This window comes from Lonchura striata, chromosome 18 (assembly GCF_046129695.1).
Source record: "Lonchura striata isolate bLonStr1 chromosome 18, bLonStr1.mat, whole genome shotgun sequence".
In the NCBI taxonomy this organism is placed as follows: domain Eukaryota; kingdom Metazoa; phylum Chordata; class Aves; order Passeriformes; family Estrildidae; genus Lonchura; species Lonchura striata.
This window is the reverse complement of record NC_134620.1, coordinates 8,575,794-8,602,608: the sequence shown is the minus strand read 5'-3', so window position 1 is coordinate 8,602,608 and position 26,815 is coordinate 8,575,794. Positions and strand designations below refer to the sequence as shown.

Sequence of the window (26,815 nt, the reverse complement as noted above, 5' to 3'; positions counted from 1 at the left end):
TGGGCCAGTAAGAGAGATTTCTTGTTCAGAGACGACACTGAGCTCTGACAAGCACATCTGAACCAGAGAAGAACCCTTGTTCCTCTGAGATCACTGCTCCATAATGTTGTTGCCTTAAGGGTACTGTCTCTCCTTTTTCTCTCTGCTTCTTCTCTTCCTTTCTCTTACTCTTTTTTTTTTTTTAAATTCAGCACTAAACTGTCACACTAAATCATTTTAAAAGCTGGAACTACAAAACCTCCAGTGTAGGACATGCTGTTAAAAACTGATGGTTATTACTGTGAGATGGGGTGAGAGGGGAAAGGAGGGGCAAGGAGGGCAGGGGCAGAACGGGAGAGCAGCAAGTCAGCTCTCCAGGAGGAACCTGTGAGTGCCTGGTGAAGCAGAAAACAACCTGAATGCAGCTGAGTTCAGAATACCGTGCTTGGCACAGGTTTGCAGCAGCACAGCTCAAAGGATGCTCAGCACTGACAGGGCAGTCAGGAGCCCAGTGTCTCCCGGGCTTGCCGTGCTGCCAGTGTGCCTTGGTCCTGTCCCCCAGCACTCTGTCTGCAGTTGTCAGGGCCAGAGACTCCCTGTCTGGGCTGGGACAGCATCTCCTGTAATCAAGTCCACCTCTCCTTCAGGGCTTTGCCTTACTGTGCCAGGAGAGAGGGATTTCCATCACTGGGAGGTCTGCACAGATAGAGCAAACAAGTCTCACCGCACCCAGTCAGGCACTTAGCTGTGTTTTACATGAGTGGAGGTCAGGAGAGATGTCATCAGTTTTCCCAGTTTTCTTGTGTGGGCTCCACAGTGGGATCTGAGCTGCATCCTGTCTCGATCTCAGTTTTATCCCCATGTTCTGGTTACATTTTGATGAGGTCACCATCTTGTGCTTGATTACCTGTGCAGCCAGGGAGCTTGAGGGGGATGATAATTTACAGCTGAGCCTTTGGACAAGAGTCCACCATGATTACAGGCATGCAAAATTTTCCACAGCAGCATCTGTAATAATAAATAAAATAAGTAATGCATTTATTTAGATAGCATCCATATTGCTGTGATTTATTACAGTGCTCAGGATGCTCTGCAGCTGCTCTGCTCCCCATGCTGCATCTCTGGTGATTTTATCACAAGATTACTAGACTCTGTGTTTTTCATGAAACCCAGGCTCTCAGAGGATTGTACCAAAATCTAAGATTTAATTTCGTTATTTAGGCAAGACTTCAGTCTTCCTGACTACAGAGAAGAGCCTAGAATTTTTGATTCTTCTGTGCTTCAGAGCCAGCAGGCAGTCATAAAGAAGCCCAAATACTTTGGTTTCAACCTTATTTTAAAGATGGCTTGTGATCTGTAAACGCTTCTGGGGTTGGCAATACTGGATACCCTGAGTTTAATGATAAATCCAGTGTGGGAGCCTATCCAAGCATCCTCTTTTTGAAAAGTTCTAATTTTGCCACCAGGATGAGTGAATTAGCTTTCTTGCATATGTATAGACATAATTATACAGTGGTCTGAGAAGGAGGACTTTGATTTTCAAAAAGCATGGGTAACCAAGATAATCACCCAAGTCACAGCCAGTTAGCCACATTACAAATCAAAACTAAACACAGAAAATAGTGCAGTAGGTGCAGTCTTTTAGTGTTTGTAGTTTTCTGGTTTTGTAGGCTAGGCTCTGGAAAGCTCAGCTTTTCTTCGGGAATGGGAGAGCACCCTGTGTCTCCCCTGTTAGCTGTTTTGCATGTATGTATTATCCAGGCTATAGCCATCCCTATCCTGCAGCAGCTGTCTGTGAAATTATGATGGACAAGCAAGAGACCATTCACCGTAACCACACTGTCCGGTTAGTTTGGTAAAACTCAGACTGCAAAAGTGGGTAATTTATTAACTTTGACACAAACTGAGTGTTGTGTGCCTCCCAGAGTGAGAGCTGCCTCGTGCAGGCCAGCAGGGTCTGCCTGCACCAGTGGCCATATGGTTTGCACAGGCATCTCCAGGCTTCTCCCCTTCCACTGAGCCAGCATAGAGCTTTCTTTGTAGCTTCAGGCTGCAGCCAGGAGAGTTGAAAAGTTGAATTATAAACATTTCCAGGCCTTCTGGTTGGTATCTTGTGTTTTGTTTTGTTACTTTAAGGATGTGGTGGGGTATGTTGCTGCATTCCTGTCAGTGGGATTAGAATGAATAGAAGCAATACTGTAGGAGATAAAATGTGTTTAATTATTTATTTGAGAATTACAGACTGAAATTGCTTTTTGATTTAAAGCTTCCAAGTCATGGATATGTTTTTGGAGTAGAGAGAGACTCACAGAAACATATATATGCACAATTATCTAGGGTAATGTAAGAAGTCTCTTTGCTCAACTGCCCTTCCTCCACAGAATTTGTTAATTTCCTTAAAGATTTTAAATTTCAAATGCGGCTTTGTTAAGTATCACAGAAAGCTAACAGCATGCTGTGCCTTGCCCACCAAAATGTAAATAAAATAAATAAAGTCTTCATTGTATAAATGTTATGAAGTGGGTGGTTTATTTTCTTTAATTATACATTTATTTAAAATAAACTATAAAAGCAAAATATTATATATCCTGAATGGGCCAGCACAAGCTCATATTGATTGAGTAGGCACATTCTAGCTTTTTTCAGTTCATGTAAAAGTAGATAAAAGGACTATCAAACTGTAAATCAGAAGGAAAAGATAGAAATTCCTTCCAAGTGCCTGTAGTAGTTTACATTGCCTAAGCTTTTAAAGGACGTTTGAAAGATACCATCTTTTTACTCCTTGTTTATAGTTTGTTTTTCTTTTTTGTCGAGTAGCAAAAGCCAGTGGGTAAAGTCTCAGTGCTGTCTCCAGCTGTGGTCCCTGGTTGCATTTCAGCACAGAAGGATGCTGTAGGGTGGTGATGTTAAGAGCAGCAGTTGCAGCCCCGACAAAACTGTTGGGTCTTCTCAATTCTGCTTTTAAAATACCTCAGAGACATGTTTTATTCATGGAAGATTTTGTAAAGCTTCAGTTTCTGAGCAAATTAAACGCTGGGTATAAACCTGATTCCGCCTTCCAAGGGGTGAGCAGTGCAGGATGAGGGGAGGTGCCTGGTGTGGGTCTGAGCTGTGCCCAGCACATCCCCAGGATTTAAATCAGCCTTGCTCCTTGCCAAGGAGAGTCCATGCTTTCTCCAGCCACCCAGCCTGAGGCTCTGCTCAGCCCAGGCTTGTGCTGGTTTTCCCAGCTCTGCGATGCCCCTTTCGGAGCCGCTGTGCAGCCTGAGCTCTGTGTGTTCGGGGAGCAGTGTGACAGGGTATCCCTGCAGCTGTGCTGGCTCTGTAAAGCCCATCAGGGACTCCTGCATACACAGCAGCCCCTCACAGTGCAGCTCACCAGCACAGAGCAGGGCAGCCTGGCCATCCACAAGGGATTTGATAAGGCAGTGCTGGTGCGGAGGGAGCTGGATGTGACCCGGGTCAGCTGGTGTTTTCTTCTGGGCAATCAGTGGAGTGATCAATGAGACCAGGGCATGCTGTTTAATTGCAAATGGATCTGGCTACTCTTTGTGTGCAATGCTGGTGAGGTCTGTAAGTCCCAGCAAGAGACTTCAGGAACAGAGGATGCTGTCAGCTTCTCCTGCTCCTCTCACTGCCCCTCTGGAGGCTGAGTCCTTCCTCCTGGGGCAGATGACAGGATCCTGCTGTCCTCATCAGCCTGTAGCAGTTCATGCTGTTTCTGGTTTGGGCTTGAGTTTTCTGTATTAGCTTCATGAAATCGGTGCTGTAGGTGATGGAGCTCTCTGTTCCTGTCCTGTGGGAGGGGAGGAGGGAGGCCGGGTTCTGGGTTTGCTTTCAGCCATGGGGTTCCTGCCGTTTTCTGCTTTAATGACCGTGCGAGCCGTGCACGCGAGTGCTCGCTGCTTCCCTCACCTCCGTGCTTCGCTGGCCATCCTTCCTGCTAACAAGGGCTGAGCACGTTCCCCGTGGAGCCTGTTAATGTTGCTGCCGAGCTGCCTGGGGACTCACAGCATGAGCCTTTCCTTCCATCTCTGCTGCTCCGGGCACTCGGCCCTGGCTCCCGGCCTCAGTTCAGCCAGGTAAAGCCATACTGACTCCATTGACTTCCCTGGATTTATTTGGGTTTACACCAGTGTATAAGAGCAGGACTTGGCAGAGTGTTTGTGTTTGCGTGTCTGTGTTTCTGAAAAGGATACTTGTTCTAGTTTGTTGGGTTTTTTCCCCAAACAGTAAATATTTTCTTGTAAATTGCTGGGAAAGAAAAGTGACTACAGTGCTTTTAGTTCATGTAGTTGCTTTAAATGGATGGCAAAGACTTGCAGGAGGTAATAGGAAATTAAAATCTTTTAACCATCCTGCAAAATTTATTGCAGAATTATATCCCCACTCTGGGATTCTGTCGGACAGTTCAAAAAGCCTTTGGAAAGGTTCTTGTTCACCATTAAATTTTTTAAGTTATTGAAGTAATTTTATGGAACCCTATTAAGTTTCTGAAGAAACATACTGGTTTCATCACTAATAAATTCTTAAAGGCTTACCCATAAGGGAATAGTCAGTTCCAGATCTCTCTCCAATGAAGTGGACATTAACGTTTTGCCCTGTTGGAGATATATTCTTAAAAAGTGTCAGCAAGGTGAGTGGGAAAGCTGGGAGAGCGTGACTGCACCCAAGTACATTGTCAAGCACTGTGTTAGGTGCTTTGCCAGTCTACCCTGCTGGAGTTAGGTTGGAGATTTAGAAAGTGGAAGTTTGTAAGGAAGAAGATTGCAGATGCATCTATACAGATAATTCCTGGTGTGGTGTTAAACTTAGACCCTGGCATCCGTTTCTGAGCAGCGTTATGTTCAAGAGAGGTTGCAGCCTTCTCAGAAAGAGACACAGTGAAGCCTGGAGCTCGCTGTGTCTCAGGCACTCATGGTTCTTTCAAAATAATACAGAATAATGCATTCACTGTGCTTTCACACCACATCCAGAAAAGCACACAGAAACTTCCTCCCAGTGAAAGCAGAGCATCAAGCTGGCTTTGTGCTTCACTTAGTGCTCACAAGCGCCTTTGGTGTGTGAGTGCAGAGCCACCTGATGCACAGGGAACGGGCTAGCAGGGAAATAAAACTGTGTAATTGCCAGTTTCCTTCAATTCCGCTCCCTCTCCCGTTGTGCATAAAGGAGCCTATTTAAATCTCAGCTGGAGTGAGGCTTGGTAATAAGCAGACCTCTATGAACCTGCATCTGCTGCTGGTGTCTGCTAGGTTTGTTCTGTATTTCCATATTTATTGACAATCCAGTTTTGGGAGAGATCTGTCTGAATGCTGTGTCCCATACTGTGAAACCCGTGGAAGATGAGTTTGTCCCTTCAGTCCCATGAGTCCTCATCCTTGGGACATCTTGGGAAGTGCAGGACCAGGCAGCATCACCAAAGCTTACATCAGAGTTTGCAAACCCACCCCAAGCTGCATTGGCTGGCAAAGCCAGAGCTGCTCCCTGGGAAGCTCTGTGCAGAGCAGGGTGGCAGAAAAGGGACAGCCTTGTTGGATGAAGCAGCTAACATTTTAATGTTTCTCTGTATTACGTGATTTGGCTTCCAAACAGCTGAGCTGTCCCCAGCCACTTGCTTTTGTACATGGCTGGCCTTCTCTGGGCACAGGAGAGGTGCTCACAGTGCAAGCTCTGCAGAGACAGCCTGATTTAATACAGGCTTAATGGATGGAGGAATAAATTTACAGCGTGAGCACTGAATGTTTATACAATAATGAACATGTCATTATTTGTGTTATTGAACCAGTCTTTGAAACTGAGCTAGAAACATGCAACCAACAACTGGAATATGTTCATTGCATTCTGTACTGATCAACTGAGTAACCAAAGTAGAGCAGATTCTTTCATGCCTTTCATTGTATCAACAAAAATGTTCTCTGAGCATAATGTACCTTTTGGCCTGAAATATTTTTGTGTTACAGGCCAATCTCTGGGCTCTTTATGTCATTCTAGCAGTATGTGCTGTAAAGCTGCCTGTAGCAGACATCTGGGGACTCCCCACTGACTGGCAGCATGCTCAGCCAAGCTTAGTCCTGAGGCCAGGGCAGAAAAGGGCCTGACTCAGTGGTTGTGAGCAGCAGAGCACCCTTTTGCCAGCCACACAAGTGGAAGTAATTCAGAGAGCTCTGAAGGTACTCCAGATGTCTCTGTGAGCTGTGCCAGGAGTTCAGATGCCCCTGAGAGTCCGTGTCAGTCATCCCAAGGCTGGTCCTGTGAGAGATACTGCCCAGGCTACACTGCTTGCAGTCTCTCGCAGTAGTACCATTGCTTCACAGTAATAGGCCAGCATGGCTACATGAAGAGCCAGAGTTTGAAAACACTGCCAGAGAAGCTCTCTCCTTTTCTCTCATCAATTCTCTTCTCCCAAAGATTGAAGAGAATTGGGTCTAGGTTTTTGGCTCAGACCCCTGCCTGCTGCATACATTTCCTCCAGCAAATGGACACAACTATAAACCTCTTTCTGCATCATTTCCTGCAGGCCTGTACTAAACATGCCACCCAGGTGTCCCCGTGTAAAGCCACTTCTTGCTGTGTCTGCTTCTGTTGCTGCTGGCAGACTTGCCTTTGCGTGCTCACGGCAGGGCTCCCATCACAGCGTGTTAATTTTAAACAAACAAAGACTGCATTTTGATTTGGAAGGGACTTTCCCATCAGTTTGTGTTAGACTTTCTTTTAAAAGGAAAGGCTGGATTTTGTTTTGTTTTATTTTCTGTTTTCTTCTCTTTTAATATGATCCCTGCAATTTTGTTTTCACTGAAATATTGACTGGCAGCATTGCAAATTGCCTGCATGCAGTCAGGAGCTTGCCAGCACTTTCTTACTCAGCTAGCCGTCAAGGTTGTGGATTCCACCACAATCGGTGCCAGGAAAGCTGTTGATCAAAAATATTCCTAACATCTGTGAGTCCTCTCCATCCAAATGAGATGTAGTTACATTCTCCTTTTCCCTACGCTCCTTCCAAAGTGTTGCTTCAGACACCTAGAAAGCCCTGGTTGCAAATCATAAGCTGATCTCTGTTTGATTTGCAGCTCCATTTCCAACTCTGTCGAAATCCAATATAAACTTCGAAGTGCCCTTCCCCCAAGCATAATAAGTGAAAAATATCTGCCTCCAAAGGGAGAGCAGATGGGTTTGCTTTGCCCCAAGCATCATTTGATCCAGATGCTGTCCCATGCTGTCCATGCCCGCTGTGGTCACAGGCCAACAAGGAGGGTCTTGTGTGGGTGGGGAGAGAGGACAGGGAGCAGAGGAGGCTGCGAGGCGTGCCCAAAGCCTCACACACACGTGTGTGTGTGCACACACAATTCTGCCAGCACAAGGAGGGGATGGGAGCGGGGGGGAAAAGCCTGATTTCCCTTCCCCCCTTTCCTACCACCACCACCAATTCACAAGCCAGCTATTAAATAATTAACGTACCCAGTGGGGCAGGAGAAATCAAAAGCTGTTGTGTTCCCAAGTTTTCTCTGGCTCTGAAAGGCACGTCTCGCTGTGTATTCTGGCACCTTGGAGCGGGTTTTCCTCCCTCCTTCGCCTCCCCCTTATTATCCCGTGTGTGTGCTGGAGAGGGAAGTGGCGTTCCCAGCCCAGCGGGGGATGCCTGTTATTTCAGACTAGCAACAGGGGAAAAGGAACAGCCTGTTGCCTGATTGATGTTTGTTTTTTGTGGACAGACACCAAAGGTTCATTAGAGATGGAAGGTTTGGGAGGAGGGGGGCGGCAGCGGGGGAGACGCTCGCTCTTAAGGAACTATTGTACCCCTGTGCACTAACCTGGGCCTGCACTTTCTTTGACTCCTGTGAATGTCTCAGCTGTACCATTTTGGCCCTGGCAACTTTAGGAAAATATACACACCACAGAGGTTCCAGTGAAAGCTCTGCAATGAGGGGCGGTCAGGGGAAAAGGAAGGGGAGGAGAGAACAATGCAGTGGGTTTTGCTGTAATTAATTTCAAATGTGCTGCTCATCTCTTCTCCTCAGGTTTCAAAGGGAACAAGGGGAGCTTGCAGGGCTTTTCCTACCACATCTGCATCTTTCCAGAGGTGGGCTTGGAAAGGTATCTTTCCTTCCATCTGGGGGTTTGACCAGTCTGGCAATGTGGAGTGCCGAGGGTAGCACAAACTGACAGTGAAAATGATGTGCTGTCCAGAGGTGGAGGAGAGGGAGAGGAAGGAAGGGTGTGAAGGAGCTTCTCTTCTTACCACACTGGGTACATGAAGCTGGAGAGACTGAGGAGGTTGGTACTGGGTAAAGCAGATTCTCTGCAAAGAGTTAGGAGAGCACGTTTGCTTAAATAACAAATGTTGCTGTATGCTACTGTTGTTGGTCCTGAAATGCTTCCAGGTTTTGGTGCAGGTGAACTGCAACAAAGCTTTTAAAGATTTGGGTCAAACACTCAATTTCTTGGTGACTTCATGCCTTTGAAAAATCTCAATTCCTAATTGGGTGGTAGGTAATAAGTTTAATGTTAAGCCTTTGGTATTATGTCATCTTGAGGCAAAATAGTTTCTTCTGATTGCTGTGTCTGAAATCTCATCTGTTGGGCTCTGCTGTATCACACACAAAATAGGAGCTTGGCATCTGCCATAGGGCATTGTCCTTGTGTCCTTTGTTTTCAGGTCTTAGTATCGATGAAGTCACACAATTGCAGCAGTAAAGAGAAGTAAAATGGGCCTGTTAGACTATTGACTTCACTCCCCTCAACAAGATAACCAGATGCTAATTTGATAGCACTATGAATCTTAACCAGAAAAATCAGTAAAACAGAAACTTAAATTACACTAAATTACTGTTACTGCTTTAACAGCTCTATTTTCAACTTGCTTCTAGCTTAGAAGCTTGCACTGAACCCTGGTGCTGGTGGATAATGACTTCTTGTTTAAACACGTGGCTACTTTACGACCCTTAGCTCTTAGAAAAACCAACCTCAATATCGGGTGGTGGATATTTCTGAAGTTTTCCCATAAGGAAAACATTTCTACAGGTGACTGAAGAAAGTGTTCTCTTTTCTGGTCAGAAACCAATTCATTGCAGCCACAACATGCTGAATACCCCAAAGGTACTTGAGGTGGGCACTTGTTTGTGATACAGTCCTCTCCAGGATGCCAGTGCTGCTGTGTGACAAGTAGAGCGTGACCATACAGTGATAAATGTTTCTGTGGTTCTTTGGAAGGGATGTAAATACTGCAGCGCTGCTCCAGGCTCTGTAAAGGAGTGTGCTGGGTTTTGTAGTCTTACAAACTAAATAGACTTTCTGGCACTGGTGTGGGGCTGGCTGCTAAAAAGCTGGTCAGTGATGGAGTTTCACCAAATGTATGTGCAGTGCGTGGGGTGGGGTGGGCATAACTTCAGGCTGTGAACAGGCAAAATGGGTATAGAGAACCAAAGATATGGGGAGAAGCGCAGAGCTTCTAAATGTGGCATATCTGTAGAAGACTGCAAGGACTTCAGACCTTTTTCTCTATAAATTTCTTGTTGAGGAAAGGGAAGTCACATTTGGAGAACATTCAAACCCACCGCCACCCCCTCTTTGTGGAGAGAAACCCATATGAGAAAGAAGGAAGAGCTGAGTCAAGTCCAGGTTTAATTTCCTGATCCTTCTCCATAGGAAGAAATATCCCTTCCTTTTAACTCTTGAACAAACAACTGCATTGGCCACATCCACAGTGAAGTATCCCTTAGATCACAACCAAATAAACCTGGATTCCAGCATTTACTCCTGGTCATGGATGTTTTCGTACCTTGTCCTTGCCAGCAAATAGAGGAAAGAAGCAATATCTGAGGTGTCTGTAGAAAGCACATATATTCCTCTGCCTCCTTTGCTTGTAGCTGGATTGGAGACCATATCCTAATTCCCTGCACATAGGGAGCAGCCATAACAGCACTTTGGAGCACAGCAGGGGTGCTTTGAATGCTCGCTCTGGAGTCTTGGCCATGCCTTTCCAACTTGTCGCCTCTCCCTTCATCCATTTTGACAATAAGGGAAGAAGAAAGGCGGATGGCAGGGCTGGAGAGGGGAGCTGGGGAGCGAGCTGCTGTCCTGGGGCTGCAGTTCTTTCCAGGAGAGCTGCTGTCTCCAAGTGCCACACAGCGAGCCCAGCCTTTGCCAGCCACGTCCTGGGGGTCCTTTCCAAGTCAGACTTCTTTACCTGTCAAGTATCAGGCAAGAGATTAATGTATATTGCTCGCCTCAGTGTATTGTGATGTTTCTCTGCAAGGCTGAAGATCAGAAAGTTACTGTAGAGGGGTTTTGCTAAAGAATAAAAGCAAAACCCCAAGGAGGGTTTTGCAAGTCTGGTTTTTTGATCTAGCACAAAACTTTGTTCAAACATTGGATGGTTTCTATATGTTTGAAAAGGATAGAGGCTTTTGCTGGTTTTGTAAAGCTAGATCTCAAATCCAGGGCAGAAGACAGGCTCAGCCCTTAGCCTGTCCCATCAGGCCGTGGAACTGATGCAGTGTTCCTGAAATCCTGAAATAAAGCAGGCAGAGCCACCCTGCTCCCTGGCATCCCAGGAGGCAGGGGGTGCAGGGACAGGGAGGGACATTCATCCTGCCTGTCCTGCAGCTGCAGGGCTGGGGTGCCAGGGGGGCACAGAGCACTCAGAGCAGCAGGATGTGCCTGCCATCCAAGCAATTCCCATAGGTGCTCAGTAAAACCACAGGAATCAGACTTTTTCCTCTCCTTTTATTGGTTACAAATGATTTTTCTCTCCTTTTGAAGGATTCCTACCACCTGTTCCTGTCAGCCAGCAAGATTTGCTTTAGAAGCTCATCTTAAAAAGGGAGAAGGGAGGGATGGGGTATGTAGGGAGCCTTGAACCACTGAGAGTTTGCCTTTGGAGATTCACAAGGGAAGAGCAGGAATAGGGAATGCTGTAGGGAGGTAGTAAATGAGGCCCTTTTGTTTCACTCCTTGTAGAGCATGAAAATGCCCAAGGCATGAATACTCTGTTAAGATTATTCTTGAACATTTAAATGTCTGTTCTGGTAATTTATAAAATGAAGGGGAGGGAAATGCCTTACACAAGGAAGAAAAGGGAGACCTTTACTGGCATGCAGCACTGGTAACTGGGGAGTTGTTCTCTGCTGCTGTGGGAACAGGGGGAGAAGGTGGATTTATCTTGTGGATGCAGAAAAGCTTTTGTCCCCAGAGATGTGGTGTGGTATCAGAGAGGCTGACTGCTCCCTCAGTGTCTTTTTCCTCCTTTTCTAATGGGGAATATCTTTGCTTCCTTCCTGCCATTCGTGGTTGTGTTCAGTCTTAAAAGAGGACAGGATTTTTCAGAAACATGCAGCACCCAGCATAAGGGGAATCTGGCTTTGGTTTTAACAAATTCATGGGAAGAAACATATTCATTCAGAGCAGGTTCTCCAAGCCTCTGGCAGGCTGAGAGCTTGTTGGGAGCAGCCCAGCTCAGAGCCAGCCTGCCTGCAAAACAAAGGGCTGAGGAGAACCCTCTTAAAAACACAGGAATACTTGCTGTCTGTGAGAGTGTTCCAAAATTTGTTCCCAGCTTCCCATCTCTATGTATGAAATAATGGGTGCTCTGTCCCTCCTGGCCTAATTCCTGCTTGTGGAGTGACCATACGGTAGAATGTGATACTCCAGTCATTGCCATTAGCCATGAACATAACCTGTAACAAAGCCCTGTTACTTGTGTTTTTCTTGTGACAACTACCCCACTGTGAGGTCCACAGCCCCAGCATGGACCAGTGCTACTGTTTTCTGTCTTCTGGGAACACGGACAGTGCAAAGCAAGTATAGGTCACTTCTATGTTAGGGTAAGGAATCAGGAGGATGGTGTGGATTTTATTACTTTCAGATATTTGGGCTAGAGGCTCTCATGCTGTCAGAGCTGAATCAACTCTCAGCCAGTTTGCACGCAACATATGTGATAGATTTTGCAAATGAATATGTTAATGTGGGAGGAGGTGGTTTTCCCTGAAACCAACTGCTGGCACTTTGGAGTGTTGTCCTCAAAAACAAAACCATATTGTGTCCTCAAAAACAAAACCAGTGGCACCAGCCCTTGAATTCTGCCCCTTGAGAGATGAGGCATTTCATTTGTAATCGTTGAATTGATTAACTATTTTGAGGTCCATTAGAAGAAATGCATTTCCCCTCCCTGCAAGGATCTCCAATGTCATCTCCAGTTAATTTAATATGAGCAAAAGTACCTCAAAGCATTACTGAAGGGCTGAGATGAAGAACTGCATCATTCCACTTCCCTGTGAACCTCTTTGGTACAGAAGCTATGAACTGCTTCTTACTGGGCTAAGATCTCCTATCAGTTGCAAATGCATCTATTTCTGAGCCTTGCCTCGTGCAGAGGGCAGCACACCTCCAGCCTGTGGGACCTGGAGTTGGTGGCGAGCCAGGTGGCTCTGGGAGAGATGCAAAGGCTCAACTCTGACTTCACAGAGAACTGCTTGAAAGGAAATACAGATATAATGAGTGAATGCTGATGTCTGCTGTGCTAATGGGGAGTGGAAACTCTCCAGAATTAGCTTAGATCCCCATTTTCCTCTCCTAGTGTGCTAGAATCTGGGAATACAGTAATTTGCCAAACCCAAGTAGCTGGTTAATACAGGATTCTAGGCGTGTTTGGTGTGTGTGCAGTTTGGAAAAACTGTGACATGGAGAGGACTTGAAGGAAAAACTTAGAGTGATTTCAGTGGGATTGTTGGTACACATGGCGAACATGTAAAAACAAGACTATGAATTATGCAGCAATTACTGTCTCAGAAAAGTATCTGCAGGCTAAGCCCACATACTTAACTTGTCTCATTTCTTTCACCCAATATTGAAATGAAAATGTGCTGCAGTTTCAGAACAGACTATCCCTGTGATTATCTTTGCAGAAGTCTGAGCCTGTACTTGTTTATTGCCCAGGACAGAGGTTGGATGTGGCAGTGCCTGCCCAATTCCAGCTCAGAGGGTAACCTGGGGATTATGAGAGTCTGGCTCTGCCTGGGAAGTGGAGAGCTCAGAGCTGTGTGCTGCTGGGGCTCCTGCAAACCCCTGGCACCAAGAAAGCCAAATGCCTCAGTCAGTAGGGCAGTGAATACTCTCCTGAACTATTTCCCTCACTACAGTGAGTAGTGAGAACATCAGAATCACAAGGGTTTTCCATGGCCTTGACAACCTGCAGCAGATTCCATCCAGCAGCCTTGTGGAAATTGTTGTGCTTGATGATCTTTGCAGGGCCACTGCAGTGGATGTAAAGGGACCCCAAGGAGTCAGTGGGAAGAGGAGTGCAGAGCACACATTTGTGTTTGCAAGTGCTGAGTGACTGTTCCAGGCTGGCATCGCAGCAATCCGTGCTGCCTTGCACCCTCCAGCCTCATAAGACTTTTTTCCACAGCCATAAACCCTCACACAAGAAGAGATTCAAGAGTACCTTTTCATTAATAGGGTGTGATTCCATTGCAGTGCACAGCACAGTGTTCCTCTGTTAGGTCTTACTAGATGCCAGATCATACATTATCCTCCAGCATATCCAGCACTAAAATATTTCCAGAATTTCTACTGCCCATTGAAGAATTCACACTTCATCAAAGGAGAAAGCTGGAAGGAGCTTTGCAGCTGCACTTCACACACTGAGACCATGCTGAAGGAGTTTGCCTTCTGCAGTGCAGTGAAGTATTCTTTTCTTTCCCTTATTGCATACCAAACCACTCTTTAGAAGGGAAAACCAATACTCCCTGATATTTTTCTTCTTGAGCATTCTGCAAAGCCATCCCTCAGATGCTGTTGCATTCTCTTAAGTGCGGTTCCTGTTGAACCAGGTGGGACAGAAAAGATTTTTCAAAAGATGCAACACCTTCCAATGTGAGGTGTGAAAACTATCACAAAAAATCAAGGATTGAGAACTGAAGTGAAGGAAGGCTCCTCTGTTCTAGAACTTTTTTTATCAGTAGTTAATAACTGTGATTCATGTGCAACACAGTCCAGTTTTCTTAGTAGTGACCATGTTTAAAGGTAGAGTCAACCTTTTAAATCTTAAAAAGCAAAAGGTCATCTGTGACTTCCTGATGCTGTTTACAAACATTTTTTTGCCTGTGCTCTACTGTCAGTAGCTGTATTTATTCATTGCTTACTCTGTGAATTAAAATGTTGAGGCAGCTCCTGACATGCTTCTTCCAGCATATCCTTTTGGAGTGAATTTTTGGTTGCCATAGGGACCAAATCCAAAGGGCACACACCATTCAAATAAATGTTCCTTGATTAACAACTTGCAGCTTGTCCCTTAAATATTTTAATTATCCATGATGCAACTGGAAATGTTGTTGAATGTATTTAGTCTGTTAGTTTCAGTATCTCCATTTTTTCTTAAGATGCCATTCCAGCAGCTCAGGAGCTGGATTTTGACCACGCAAAGAGAAGTGACATCTTAGTGCTTTTAAATTTGCAGGAAAATTCTTCCAGTTTCTCTTCATCTTGACCTTGTATTTTCAACCAAGTTAATGGCAAGAGGTGCTGCTCCACAGCTGCTAGTAAAATGGAGGCAATTGGTAACAGCTGAACATGTTGGTTTAGGGTAGTAATGTGCTGCTACTGAATCCATGGGAGGGCTTTGTCTGAAAGGGGCATCCTTGTGCCTGGAGGGCAGGGGGAGAAGGCAGGGAATGGGGAGCTGCTGGTAGGAAAGCAGTGGCCCCACTTGACAAGCACTCGACCTCAAGTGTTGTTTTCACAAATTATGAGCGTATTAGCACTAATGTGACAGCAGCTACTGAGCTGTGAGGGCTGGACATAACAAACAAACAAGATGGGATTTTGCTAATTTGTGCATGGTTGGTCTCTCCTCTCGGTTCCTGCTTAGCAGAGACTCTGTCACCTTGCAGCACAACTTTGCATTCTCATAACATCAGGTATGGATCTCACTCTAAAACTGTTTCTAAACAGATCTGTTTGCCACCCTTTAGGGAAGAAGAAAACTGGTTTTTTTGGGCTCTTTCTGTCTCTGATGCAGTGGGGAATAGGTAATTTCCCTGCCTTCCTTTGGTAAAAGCTGCCTGGTGGTGGGAAGCCATGGTGAGAACCCAGCAGTAACAATTCCCCTCTGCCTGCTGCTTTTCTTGTGGTGCTGATCTGGTGCCATTTTTCCATGCCAGCAGCAAGGGGAAGCAGGTAGGCAGGAACCAGTGCCCCTAGGCTGAAGGGTAACATATGAACTCATCTTGATTAGCTCTGTGGTGTGGATCCATCACCACTTAATTGGCTGCCAATAGCTCCCCTAATGAAGGATGATGGATTGGGCTCCAGGGCTGTGGGAAGGGGCCAGCCTGTCAGAAGCAAGGATGCTCAGGAAAACATATCTCACCTGGAAAGGATGGACAGCCAAGAGCTTGAGCACGGACAGTTCTTTCCTTGCATCAGGACAGGCATCAGTTGTCTTCCAAGGCAGAGATGGGGATTTCTGTGACCCTGCATATGCTTGGCTGGTTAGGACAATCATCTGTTCCCAGCAGAGATGATCTGGTTTTTCAGAATGTTCTTTCTTGCCTTTTCTGGTTTTGGTTAGCAAGTGTGCTTTCTCAGCCAGACGTTGACTTAACTTCTCCAGGCTGGAAGATCCAAAAGGTCATTCACGCTCCTCCGGAACAGTCTCACTTTCTGATTTTACTTTAAATCATTCTTTGGGAGTTTGGAGCTCTCTGATGTCATTTTAAAAAAAAAGAATCAAAACCTTCGTAAGACTGTGCAGATGAAACAAAATTGTTGTCTTAGCCCACACAGGGTATTATGCAGCCTGGCAGATCCCTTCCTTGTAGCAATAAGAAAAGGATTTGGCATTTAACCTCTTGAAATTAAACCAGAGTGTGAACTTCAATAGTTCAATCTTATCGGGGCTTTGCTAGAATAACAAATTGTGAAAAAATGTAATCATGTCTCCAATGTGACCTTGGCAGATCTGCCTCTGTGATGTGAGAGATTAGGTAACTCTAAGCAGATGTCTGTTTATTTTGAAAATAATAGTTATAAAATCTTTCTTTTCCCAGTTTGTTTGCACTGCCTGTGAAGGATATGACAGAGAAAATTGTGATCTGCATGGAGCTCTGTGTTACAAGCTGCTCTATTATGCTGAGCAGTAATTGCTCTTGGAGGTTTGAGTTATCGATCTATTGGTGGGGGTTCAATTTCAGTGTAAAGACCTGTGTTCATGATTTAATTGGAGTGATTAATAACTCACTCGCAGGCTAGATGGGAATCAATATGGATTTCAAACAGCAAAAGTAGTACATTTTCCCAGGTAATGTAGTAGTTGATGGTTTATTATTTGCCCTTGTTTGCCTAATTAAAATCAAAAGATTCCTTGGTTTATATCAGTTCTGTCTGTTAAAAAGCTTACAGCTGGAGTTGAGGATGTGTGCTTGCTTGCTTGTTTTCATATTGGAGGAGTGTCTTTCTAAATAACTTATTTATCTTGTTGCTTGTCTGTCACTCAGATTAGGTGTACAAAAGGCCAGCACACATTAAAAAACAGAACAAGACAAACATACCTTTAGCATACAACTACAAGAAGTTGTACAACTACTACACTACTACAAAACAAGTAGTGTTTTCTGGCCAGGGAAGTAGAGTGGCTCCTGTGTCACTGGTTTGTAGGCATTCAACATCTGCTTAGGAGCATTGCTGAAGAGATTTAACCCATTTGATCCAGCATTATAGCCCTGGATTAAAAAGCCTGTATGAAACTTTCAATCTCATTACAACGCCAGCATCCACAGTAGGTGATTTAGCTGTAAATCCAGTTCCAGCTTTGCATTGAGATATTGCCAGAAGCAACACTGCTAGGAAAATGCAGTGTGACTTACTTTGGGGGGATTTGAATGGTGATCCTTCTTCTTTATGCTGTGGCCCCAATCCTTGTGTTTGGCACCCATTTTCATTCATCTCCTGCAGCTTTGGTGTGTCATCATGCATGCTTACAGCTAACGTGCCTCGATAGAGCATGGAAAGCTCCCAAATCTCTAGGAATAAAACATCCCATTAAAGAACCATAGAGCAGCAAATAGGCATCAAGTCCATAGATCTTATTGCTGCTGCTCCTCAGTTTCTGCAGGAGGGGCTGAAAGCTTTCTGTGCTTCAAGCTTTGTCAACAAAGGCTCTTATCTACAGAGCTGGCTGAGGAAAACATCCAGTGTATTGCATTTGAATGTTCTTTTTGATTTCTAGAATCCAGTAAGCTTTCTGGTGAATGGCAAATCTCTATGTTCAAATTAATTCTAGTGATGGCAGACCTTTCCTTATCGATTAACATTCACAAACATCTTGGTATATATGTGAGCCACAGACGTAAAACACTGGTCTGGATGGAAGTGTTTTTATTTTAAATAGGTATTTATTTAAGAAATTTTTCCTACTGGTTCTGGAAGAATCAAAGTAAATGTAAACTTGCCATGCTTGAATTTTTGGTTGGGGGTTGCAAAGCCCTTGAGGTGGTCAGGGCAACCTGAAGCCCTTGGGTTGCATCAGCTTTACCAGCGTGGTGGTGACCCATACGTGGCCCGAGCTGGCTCTGGGCAGTGCCCACAGGATGTGTCCGTGTGGGTGCAGGAGAGAGGAACTCTCTGCCCAGGTGTGCCCCTAATGTGGAAATCACGGAGCAGGTCAGCCCTTCGTTCTGGAGAGTTGCTGGCTCTGTTGTAAAAATCAGAGATGCTTTCCATCGACATTACAAAAATGACTTGAAGATATTTCACTTTTTAAACTTGGGCGCTTCGGGAGGGCGCTTGGAAGTTAATTCTGAGGACCAAGCTGACAGCTTTTTGCCACTGTTGCTTTCTTCTAGGTTGAAAAGCTGAAGGCTTGTTACAGCCCCAGCATACAGCAATCTAGCAGGTTAAATGACTTGGGCAACACAGTTTATTAAAACTGGCAAGTGCTCGCTCCAGTTCTCTTCCTGATAGTCAGGGCTGCCTGAGAGAGTAATTGATAGTGGCAGCTGTTGGGAGGGTGTTTCAGATTGCAGCGGGCGATGTGACTTGACAGACAGCTCTGTACAAATGAACTGAGCGATAGGGGACGAATCCAGACCAGGCTGGGAAGAGCTTCCCACTCGGTCTTGGGAATGGGCTGTGGGAGCCACACGGGAACAAAGGCGGCTCCTCAACACACGGGTTCAGAGCCGGGCACAAGGGCTTGTGCTCACACTCAGTTTGCTTTTCTCTGTGAGAAAACACTGTCGTTTTTTGTGGAAAACCCACCAGGAGCCCATGATGTTCAGAGGAGCCCGTGGCACAGGAGAACATTGTTTTGACACAGCCTAATGTGTAGCACTGCTGTCGTGATGGAAACTTGGCCTTTGCTTCTCAGTAATGTTGCACAACCTTGGACCCTTCCAGACAGTAGTTTTATGTGCAAGTCCCACATCTTTATCTCTTATCTTCAGTTGATTTGCATTAAAATAGGTGGAGGAACTCTGTGCTCCCTTTGTTGGGGAGCTTCTGTGCTGTAGTTCTGCTTGCCTTACCTTTGCAAACAGCCTAATCGCTTAAAGTCTTAAGTAGTACTACTCTCCTAAAATGCAATGAAAAAGCCGTTTATATAAAAGCAAAAGCCATCTAGAGATAAAGAATTAGCACTTAAATATTGATTTTCACTTGTAAGCACTCTACCAGCATCAGTGTTATCATTGTCAAAGCAAAATGCTTTATTCTCTCTTCTGGTTATGATATGTTCCATATCCACAATACATTATGCAGCAGCCTAGAAGTTCAATTTAAAATATCTTTTGTTTTTTTTAAACCCCACAAAATGTTTACTGATGTTTATTTAGTTATTTCTTTGTTTTGATCCACTGCTGTAAAGTCCTGCTCTTCTTTACTCGCTTCCCTTGCTGATGTTTCCAAACTCTTCTCTGGGACTCATCAACTTGCTCTGAAATTCTCAGATTCTTGCCACGTCTAATTTCTGAGGTGCTGCTTTTCTAGCATTTCTTGCTGGAATATGGAACAGGGTTCACCATAGCCAGTCTGGCCTCTGTTTTCAAGGATATGTACAGGGCGGATAGATGGGCTACAGATGGTGGCTGTTGTGTTTCTTGGGAAATTGCCATTGGTAAAGATGTCATTGATGGATGTAGGAGAGGAATTTCTTTCTCACATCACCCCATCACCCTTGCTGCTTGAATGCAACAAGGGAGACTGCAGAGGGAGGCTGCAGAAAGACATCTGAATGACTTCACTTTTCTTTTTTTCAAGAGACAAAGGAAAGGCGTGCAAGCAAGATTAGATTATTTCCAATCACATTGTACGTGTGTTGACAGTCCCCTTTCAGCAGCAACCAGCAGCTTGCAAAGAGCAAGAGGCAGGGCTGGAGCTGCTGTTGCCCTAAGTACTGTTTGTATAACACAGTAACTGCTTATTGGAGTTCTCAAAGCAGCCTTTACATGTTTAATCCCTTGCACTTGAGCTACTCTTAATCAGCTTGAAAGCAAATTCCTGTAACAGAAAGGTTTAATTTGTGTCTGGGACTTTCTGTATTGTGCTTAGCCTGCAGTGCCGTGTAGTTACACACAGGCAGGCATGTCACCCTCTGCAGCCTTGGGGATGGGCAGTGCACGCTAATTCCAGTCAGATTCAGAATTCAGGGAACTTTCAGATGGGGTCGTGGCTGATGGTCTCTCAGCCTTGGCTGACTCCTCCTGAAGCACACTTTATACAGTAATTGGAGCTGTTGTTGACTTCGGGGTTTCCCTTAAACTTCACCTCCGGTTTCTGCAGATTTACACAGCAGGAGCTAAAGCTCTCTGTGCTTTTAAAAATTGTTAAGTTTTCTTTACCAGTTGAAGTAGGAATTGGACGTAGCCCAAGACGTAGGGAGGTTAACCTTTTGCAGCACTCCAAATGAACAAATTAGTCGATCAGGGAGGTAAGAATTACTAATCTCAGGTTGTTGGGGTTTTTTTCTTGTTAGTGCAGTTTCAGCCTTTCCTTCCCTGTCTCTCACACTAAATCATCATTCATCCCTGTGAGATCAAGACATGTTTCACTATCTGTTCATTTAAGAAAACCTCTCAATGGAAGAAGTCCAAGGTGTTTGGTTAGAAAATAAACAAAAGTTGGCATGCTGAAAAGGGGTAGTGCTCTACACAGTGGAGAGTGGCAGATGTGATCCAGCCTTTCCGTAGCATGGCTGGAACATGAATCATTACAAATGTCAGATTTCCTGTGAAGGGACAAGCTGAACTGACATGCGTTCAGGTTTAATTAAGGTTGAATTATTGGAGCTGACTGTCAAGTCTTAGGCAAATTGGCTCAGCCTGTTATCATTAAGCATGAAAATTACTCTAGGACTTGGTAAAAATAAACACATTTTTGCCTCTAGAACATTGTGGTGTGGTTGGGTGGGTCTGTGTTTTTGTTGGGGCAGTTGTGCTCAGCTCCCTGGGTCCATCTGCTCAGGAGGGCTGGATTAGCAGCCCAAGAACAGAAATTTCTGAAAGGATCTCCATGCAACCTGATCCAGTTTGCACAAAAGGGAATATTTGGTTGCTTTCCTTGGGATATTTCCATATCTGAGCAGCAGTCAGCCTGGTCAGAGCTCAGGCATGCACGAGTGTAATTCTTTTAGGAGGGACATTCAAGTATCCTGCAGAGTAACTACAAAGTTTGAGATCCTGATCAGAATGGGCAACATCCCTCATTAAAATCATTAACTTTCTGAGGGATTTCAGGAAAGATAGCTTAGAGACTTCCAAGCTATTTCCATCAGGAGGAAAAATGACAAAGTTACCAAGCACCAGGATTCTCCCCTTCCTGTGTGATGCCTGAGAAGGCTTGGGGATTGCTCTCTCGGATGTTTTCCCCCACTTGCCCATGAATTCACATCGCATCTTTCCCTTCTCAGTGCTTCTGCTTTTGTGCAACATGGCTGCAATAGGAGAGAAGATACTCCCACTCGTGCCTGTAGCTTTTCTGGCGAGGGGGAAACTGGCATGTGGATATTTTCATTGCTGTCGAGAATGAAACGCAAAAACATTTCAGCACTGCATCCTGAGAGATGGAAGTTGACAGCAGGAATTAGTCAAGTACCCCAGTACTAACTAGCACAACCAGGCTTGGCTGGTCAATTCTAGCCAGCAAGGGAGACTGAGCTTTTGCTTTGAGAAAATTGCAAATGAAGAACTAATGCTGAAACCACAGGGAATCAATAGTTGCACATAAAACTGGTCAAACAGCTGCTTTTAATGTGGGACTTTATTGATTTGTTTTGGATATAATTGACTTTTTACTCAACTTTCGTGGTGCCAGTGTGTTTTGAATATACGCCATTAGTCTACATTGCCTATAATTATACAATATGAAGTTTAACTCTGTTGGAGGAAGCCTGTTGGATGCAAAGAACTAATAGGCTCTGAGGAAACCTATGCTCAGGAATGATATCCAATTGCTTTTAATGGGTAGCTCCTGAAAAATAGTGGAATCTACAGCTGTGAACACACTTGATCCAAACCGCAGTTTTGGGAGCCCTGGCTTGACTAGGCAATGACAATTTTTCAACTGTTAGCAGTAAAAACTAAGGAAAATTTACACACATAAACATTGAGAATTTTACTTCAAAAATAAATTCTGAATAGCATTGGAATCAAGTCTAGCTACAGCTCACAACCAGGTTACCTGTGATGCATGAATTCATATTTGATAAAGAAGTTCACTGAAATGAAATGCTTATATTTATTGTAGAGATTAATTTAGGATCTCCAGACATTGTGTCAAACCTGTAAAGATATATAAGGTGCTGGAAAATGCAGTGTTGATAGTACTTGCTGCCAGCCAAAACACTGGTGCTTGGAAAGGCTTCTGTTCCTGTTACTTGTGGGTTTGAGGCCCCAGGACCTCAAGACATTTTCAGCTGATAAATATAGTTCATATGTTTCCATTCGTCCTCTTCTTGCATTCTGAATTTCTACACATACAGTGATGAGCTGATTGATTGATGGCTGAGGGAAATGGTGCATTGGTGAGAGTGCAGGCAGAGCCAACAGCAGTGTGGGAAGCTGCCTTTTATCTCAAGGGAGGAGATGCCATCACCACGTGGGCATTTCGGGTACAGAACACGAGCTGGTGTGCTGCAGGCTCTGATTCATTGCTGTCCTCCTCCCATCTAATGCCAGCACGGTGGCACTCAGGCTGTGGAAGTGGCACTGGGGGCTCTGGCCTCGCATGGGCTGGTTCACAAACAGTGGTCAGAGCGTCTGCACGGCCAGAATTAGCTCACAGGGTGTGCTGTGTGTTATTTCCACACCCTCCTACATCAGGAACTGGCTCCGTCCTTTGATGAGACGGGAGGATTTCAAAGGTGGAATTTGTTTGTGAGGGTGGTGGGAGCATGTTAATGAGTGTAGGTAGCATCTCCTGCGTGTCTGCAAGGCAGCGAAATGCCAGCAGCCCCCGGCACGTGTTGGTGGGTAACAGAAGTGTGTCCCCTAAAAGTCAGAGGTGTGTGCACAGTGGGATGTGTGTGTGTGAAACACACCAACAGCCCTTTAGCCCATGAAGAGCTTTTCTTGTAACTGTGGGTATGTGTGCACTTAGGGATCCACAGATTATGGGGAAAAGGGAGTTACAGTGGGAGTTGAATTGCTTTCATGTTGGTCTTTTCAGTTGTCTTCAACCTTCTGGATACTGCTTGATCTGAAATGTCTCTCCTTTACTCCCTTTTTCCTTTCCAGCCCTTTAACTCTTTGGGATGCTTTGTTTAGCTTAATTATGAAGAATGGCAGGGTTTGGAACCACAGAAGAAGTAATTCTACATGAAAGTCTCTCTGTAGGTGCATTTTGCAAGGTTGCAACATTCCTGATAGTTTCAGCATGCCCAGCATACAAGTGTTTGCACTGTTCAGGGTGAGCAGAATTACACTTGGGTGCCCACTGAGCTTCTGTCAGTGGGCACCCAAATGTAGCATTCTGTGTTCTGTTCTTCCACACAAGTGTGTGGCCAGGGGACAGCAGCATCACAGCTTCTGTCTCATCCTTTGCTACAGAGATCCCAGGTACTCTCCATCCTAGAAGACATGTAGGGTTATCATTAAGGATTGATGCTTGGCTCCTGGTGCATTGGAGCTGGAGTTGAGCCTAAATCCAATGTGGATTACCTTGAAAGGGCATTGAGAAAATGAAATCTCTTAATGATGAGGCCTGTGTTTCATGAACATGAAACTTACATTGAGCAGGAAATACTGTAGCAGTAACTTGAGACATGTTCACACTTCTATGCGCATAACCTTGGGCCCCTGAAGAAGTCACAAAGCTGTGCGTTCTCTGTAGTATGCATTCATTTAGTGACAGCTAAGTCTCTTGCACACATACTGAAAGTGCTGTGGACTGGCCAGTCAAGGACAGCGGAAGGACAGACTCAAACACACATCCATCTTGCAGCAGCACTGCTCCCACGGCGCTCCCACGAGCTGAAACATGACTTGTTATTTCCCAGGCATATGTTCTACCAAGCAGAGAAAGACAGGCAAACCTTTCAGCATGCGCTTTGTTCTTTTTCTTGTTGCTCCATAAGGTCCCACCTTGAATGACAAGCCAGAAGCGAAAGCAGCCAATGTCCCAAAGGTGTCTGGGCTAGAGCGGAGCCGGGAGCTGAGCACCGACGTGCCCTTTGCCCTGCCCATCCCCAGCCCCCAGCCATTCGCTGCCGTCGTGACTTCGACTTCCTCAGCGCCCACGTCAAGTGCCAGAGCAAGCCCCCTGCTGAAGAAGGAGCCAGTGATTTCAGCACCAGCACCACCCAGGCTCACGCCTCAGCCGCAGCCTCGGCCGCAGTCGCAGCCTCAGCCTCGGCCGCAGTCGCAGCCTCAGTTAATCCCCGACCTTCGGAGCCAGCCGCCCAGCCACATCCCTCCGCCTCTCAACTACCAAGTGCATCACCAGGTGGCCCACAACGGACTCAATAATATCAGGTAGGGGGAAGGGATGCTCACCTGATCTTCAGGCTGCTGCAGGGCTAAAGCTGGTTTCCAACAGGTAGGAATTGCTGGGAGGCAAAGCGAGCCCTCACCTGGGCTGAGGTGGTCCGTGCTTTGGGTATTGGATTTAATGGGCTGACTCCAGGCTGGTTTTTCCAGCTGTGGTGGATCAGTGCATTTGAAACATGATAAATGAGGGGATGACTGCACACCTTCTGGAGAAAGGCACATGCTCCTCTCTGTCCAGTTTCAAGTAAAATTTTGCATGGTCTTGTCTGAGCTGGCTAGTTCTTGACTTAGAAATTTAAGGTGGTTTGAGTTTGAGCAGCACTTTGTCCCATATTTAGAAATACTTCCATTGCTCATGGTTCTCAGTTTTTTTTGGCTTACCAGCATCAAAAGAGGGATATCTGTGTTGGACTGCGATCCCTGTGGGTCCCTTTCAGCTCAGTATATTCTGTGATCTGTATTGGAAAATGCTGTGTCTCTGGAGACCAGGGTTCCCATGTGGGCTGAAAAATCTGCTTCAATCTGACATGTTCAGATCTTGCAGGAGGCTTAGCTCTGCTGTTTAAATTACCTCCATCCAGTAAGGAGGGTGGGTGAAAATGGTATGGATAAAATGTTTCTAGTGAAAAGAGTTTAGTCAGTCAACTGGAACCTGTATAGTCTTTTTGCTGGTACAGAAAACATGCCTTGCCTCCCAAGCAAGAGCTAGACTAGTTTAAACAAGATGAGAAAACTGATTTAAAGCATAATATTTGACTGCACAAAGGTCAGAATATGAATACAGAGAGCTGCCATTAATGTGTATTTCAATGTATCCTGCATACTTAAGCTCTGTTGTGGTTTTAGCTTGTAAATGCCACCATAGTATAAATGGTGAATAATATTTCAAGCTATTCAAGATCTCTCTAAGGTTTAGCTTGCAACAGATACTCAGTATTGTGGGAATTACACAACTAATAACTGCAGTGATAGTGTGTTTCAGTCCACAAAACTTAGATCACTTGCAATGGAGTAATAATAATAGAAGAAGATGTAAAATATAAATTACAATGAGAAAAATTATGAACATGGTGTGCATTTGCATGCTTGTGTGACTACAACTGCACAGCACATGTGCAGCAGATCCAGCAGGGTCCCAGTCACTCGTGCTGTGCAGCTCTGCACACCCAGAGCAGCAGAAAAAGGAATTGGTGTCACTGTATCCTCTGGTCACAAGGATCCACATGGACACTGCAAGTCATCAGAGGCTCCATAAAGGTGCAAAAATCCAGCTGTCTCTGTGGCCCTCCTCAGTACTTGCAAATAGCTCTGAGGACTGTAGCACTGGAGGAGATGTCCCTCCAGAGAGCCCAAGGCCCATTCTGCCCTGCTGGAGACGTTCATTAAGATTCACTAAATATCTCCACTGCCATTAAGACAAGCAAAAGCATAAGCCTGGGGAGATCAATGTTCCATAGTTGTGTTGTCTCTGGCAGTGTTTCTTGCACCGTTTCAGTCCTCATTGTAACACACTCTTTGTCTGTCTCTCTCCCCTCCCTCTGGTCTCTCTCTCTGCAGCCGGAGCAGCAGTGCTAGCAGTGCAACGAGCATCAGCCTCCCGAAGCACCTGCCCCTGTCTCCCCAGATTCCACCGCACCATTCCTCCGGCCCAGCTCTGCCCCTCTCCATCTCTAATCTTGCTACCTCGCACTTCTCTCTCAGATCGCAGACCCAGCACCAGCACCATCCGGCCATGTTCGCCACCCCACCCACGCTGCCACCTCCACCAGCGTTACCCACCAACAGCCTCGTGATACCAGGGCACCCTGCGGGTAGGTCCCTTCTTCTCCAGGGCTAATCGGCCGTGCATGCACTGGAGGGTGTGGAGAGATGGGCTGGCTGGTGGGCAGGTGAAATACCTTGACACAGACACCTCAGTGTGTGCTGGAACTGTGACAGTGCTCCTGAAACAGGTAGGAGACCTTGACGTGCTTTACCAGATGAGAGATTATAGACACATCACTTTCTCTAGGAAGTCTTCAAAACAAATGCTTCAAAAAAAAAAAGTCCTGTTTCAGGGCATGAGTTGTCCAGTGTGGCATTCCACAGTCATTAGACATTTTTTAGATTAACAGAGAAGTGATGCGCAGTTTGCTATTCTCCCCTTCTCTCTCCCCTCTCCAAAGAAAGCTGCTGCTGTTAGAACCGATGAGAAAATACTGTTGCTACAATTGTTCTAACCAAGCACTTGAATCTCACTGAATCCCCTGCCTGATCCTTCAACTAGCAGCACATCCTGCTGGCAGAGCAGGATCCTCTGCCTGCAGCAGCACAACTGCTCTATGCCCATGGCTCTGTGGCCTTTCAGTCTGAGACAGCTCAGCTGACAAGCTCTGCTGTTCTACTCTCACTATCTTTGCATCTTTTTAAAAAGTTTCCTTTGTTCACCCTGGCCCCCATTCTATTGTCACTTCTGCCCTAAATGCCCTGTTTATAGCTTATCCATTAGCCTACAGCTGTCCCTGGAAGAGACCCTGGCAGCTGGAGACTTCCCAACAACTTTCACTTGCTGGGGCCTCCTTTTGATCTGGCATTTGAATCCACAACTAACTCAGCAGGGATTAAATAGGACAAGCATTTTGCAAAAAACACACTCTCTGTTTCCTATGAAGTCAGTTAAAGGAATAAGGAAATGACAGATTTGCTGTGGAAAAATCTGATGGTCTTCCATCTCCCTTTTTTGCTTCCAGGAACTAAATAATGTCTCATTATTTATTACTGCTTCTCTAAGTGAAAAAAAAAAAGTACGAATTGGTCCAAAGTGAGCTCTGAGAACGATGATAGTGCTGTGGGTTCCCTGCCAGAGACAGGACCACATAGGCCAA

At 45.4% G+C, this 26,815-nt stretch overlaps 1 protein-coding gene across 18 annotated transcripts in view; it reads left to right on the top strand.

Annotated features, from left to right (window-relative positions):
- FBRSL1 (fibrosin like 1) overlaps positions 1-26,815 on the top strand; it is a 501,938-nt gene that overhangs the window by 450,881 nt on the left and 24,242 nt on the right. For all 18 annotated transcript variants that reach the window (XM_077787180.1, XM_031506236.2, XM_077787189.1 and 15 more), the window contains 2 exons: positions 23,540-23,936; positions 25,509-25,762. In XM_077787180.1, the coding sequence (XP_077643306.1) occupies positions 23,540-23,936; positions 25,509-25,762 (651 nt within the window). The remainder of the gene's footprint in view (positions 1-23,539; positions 23,937-25,508; positions 25,763-26,815) is intronic.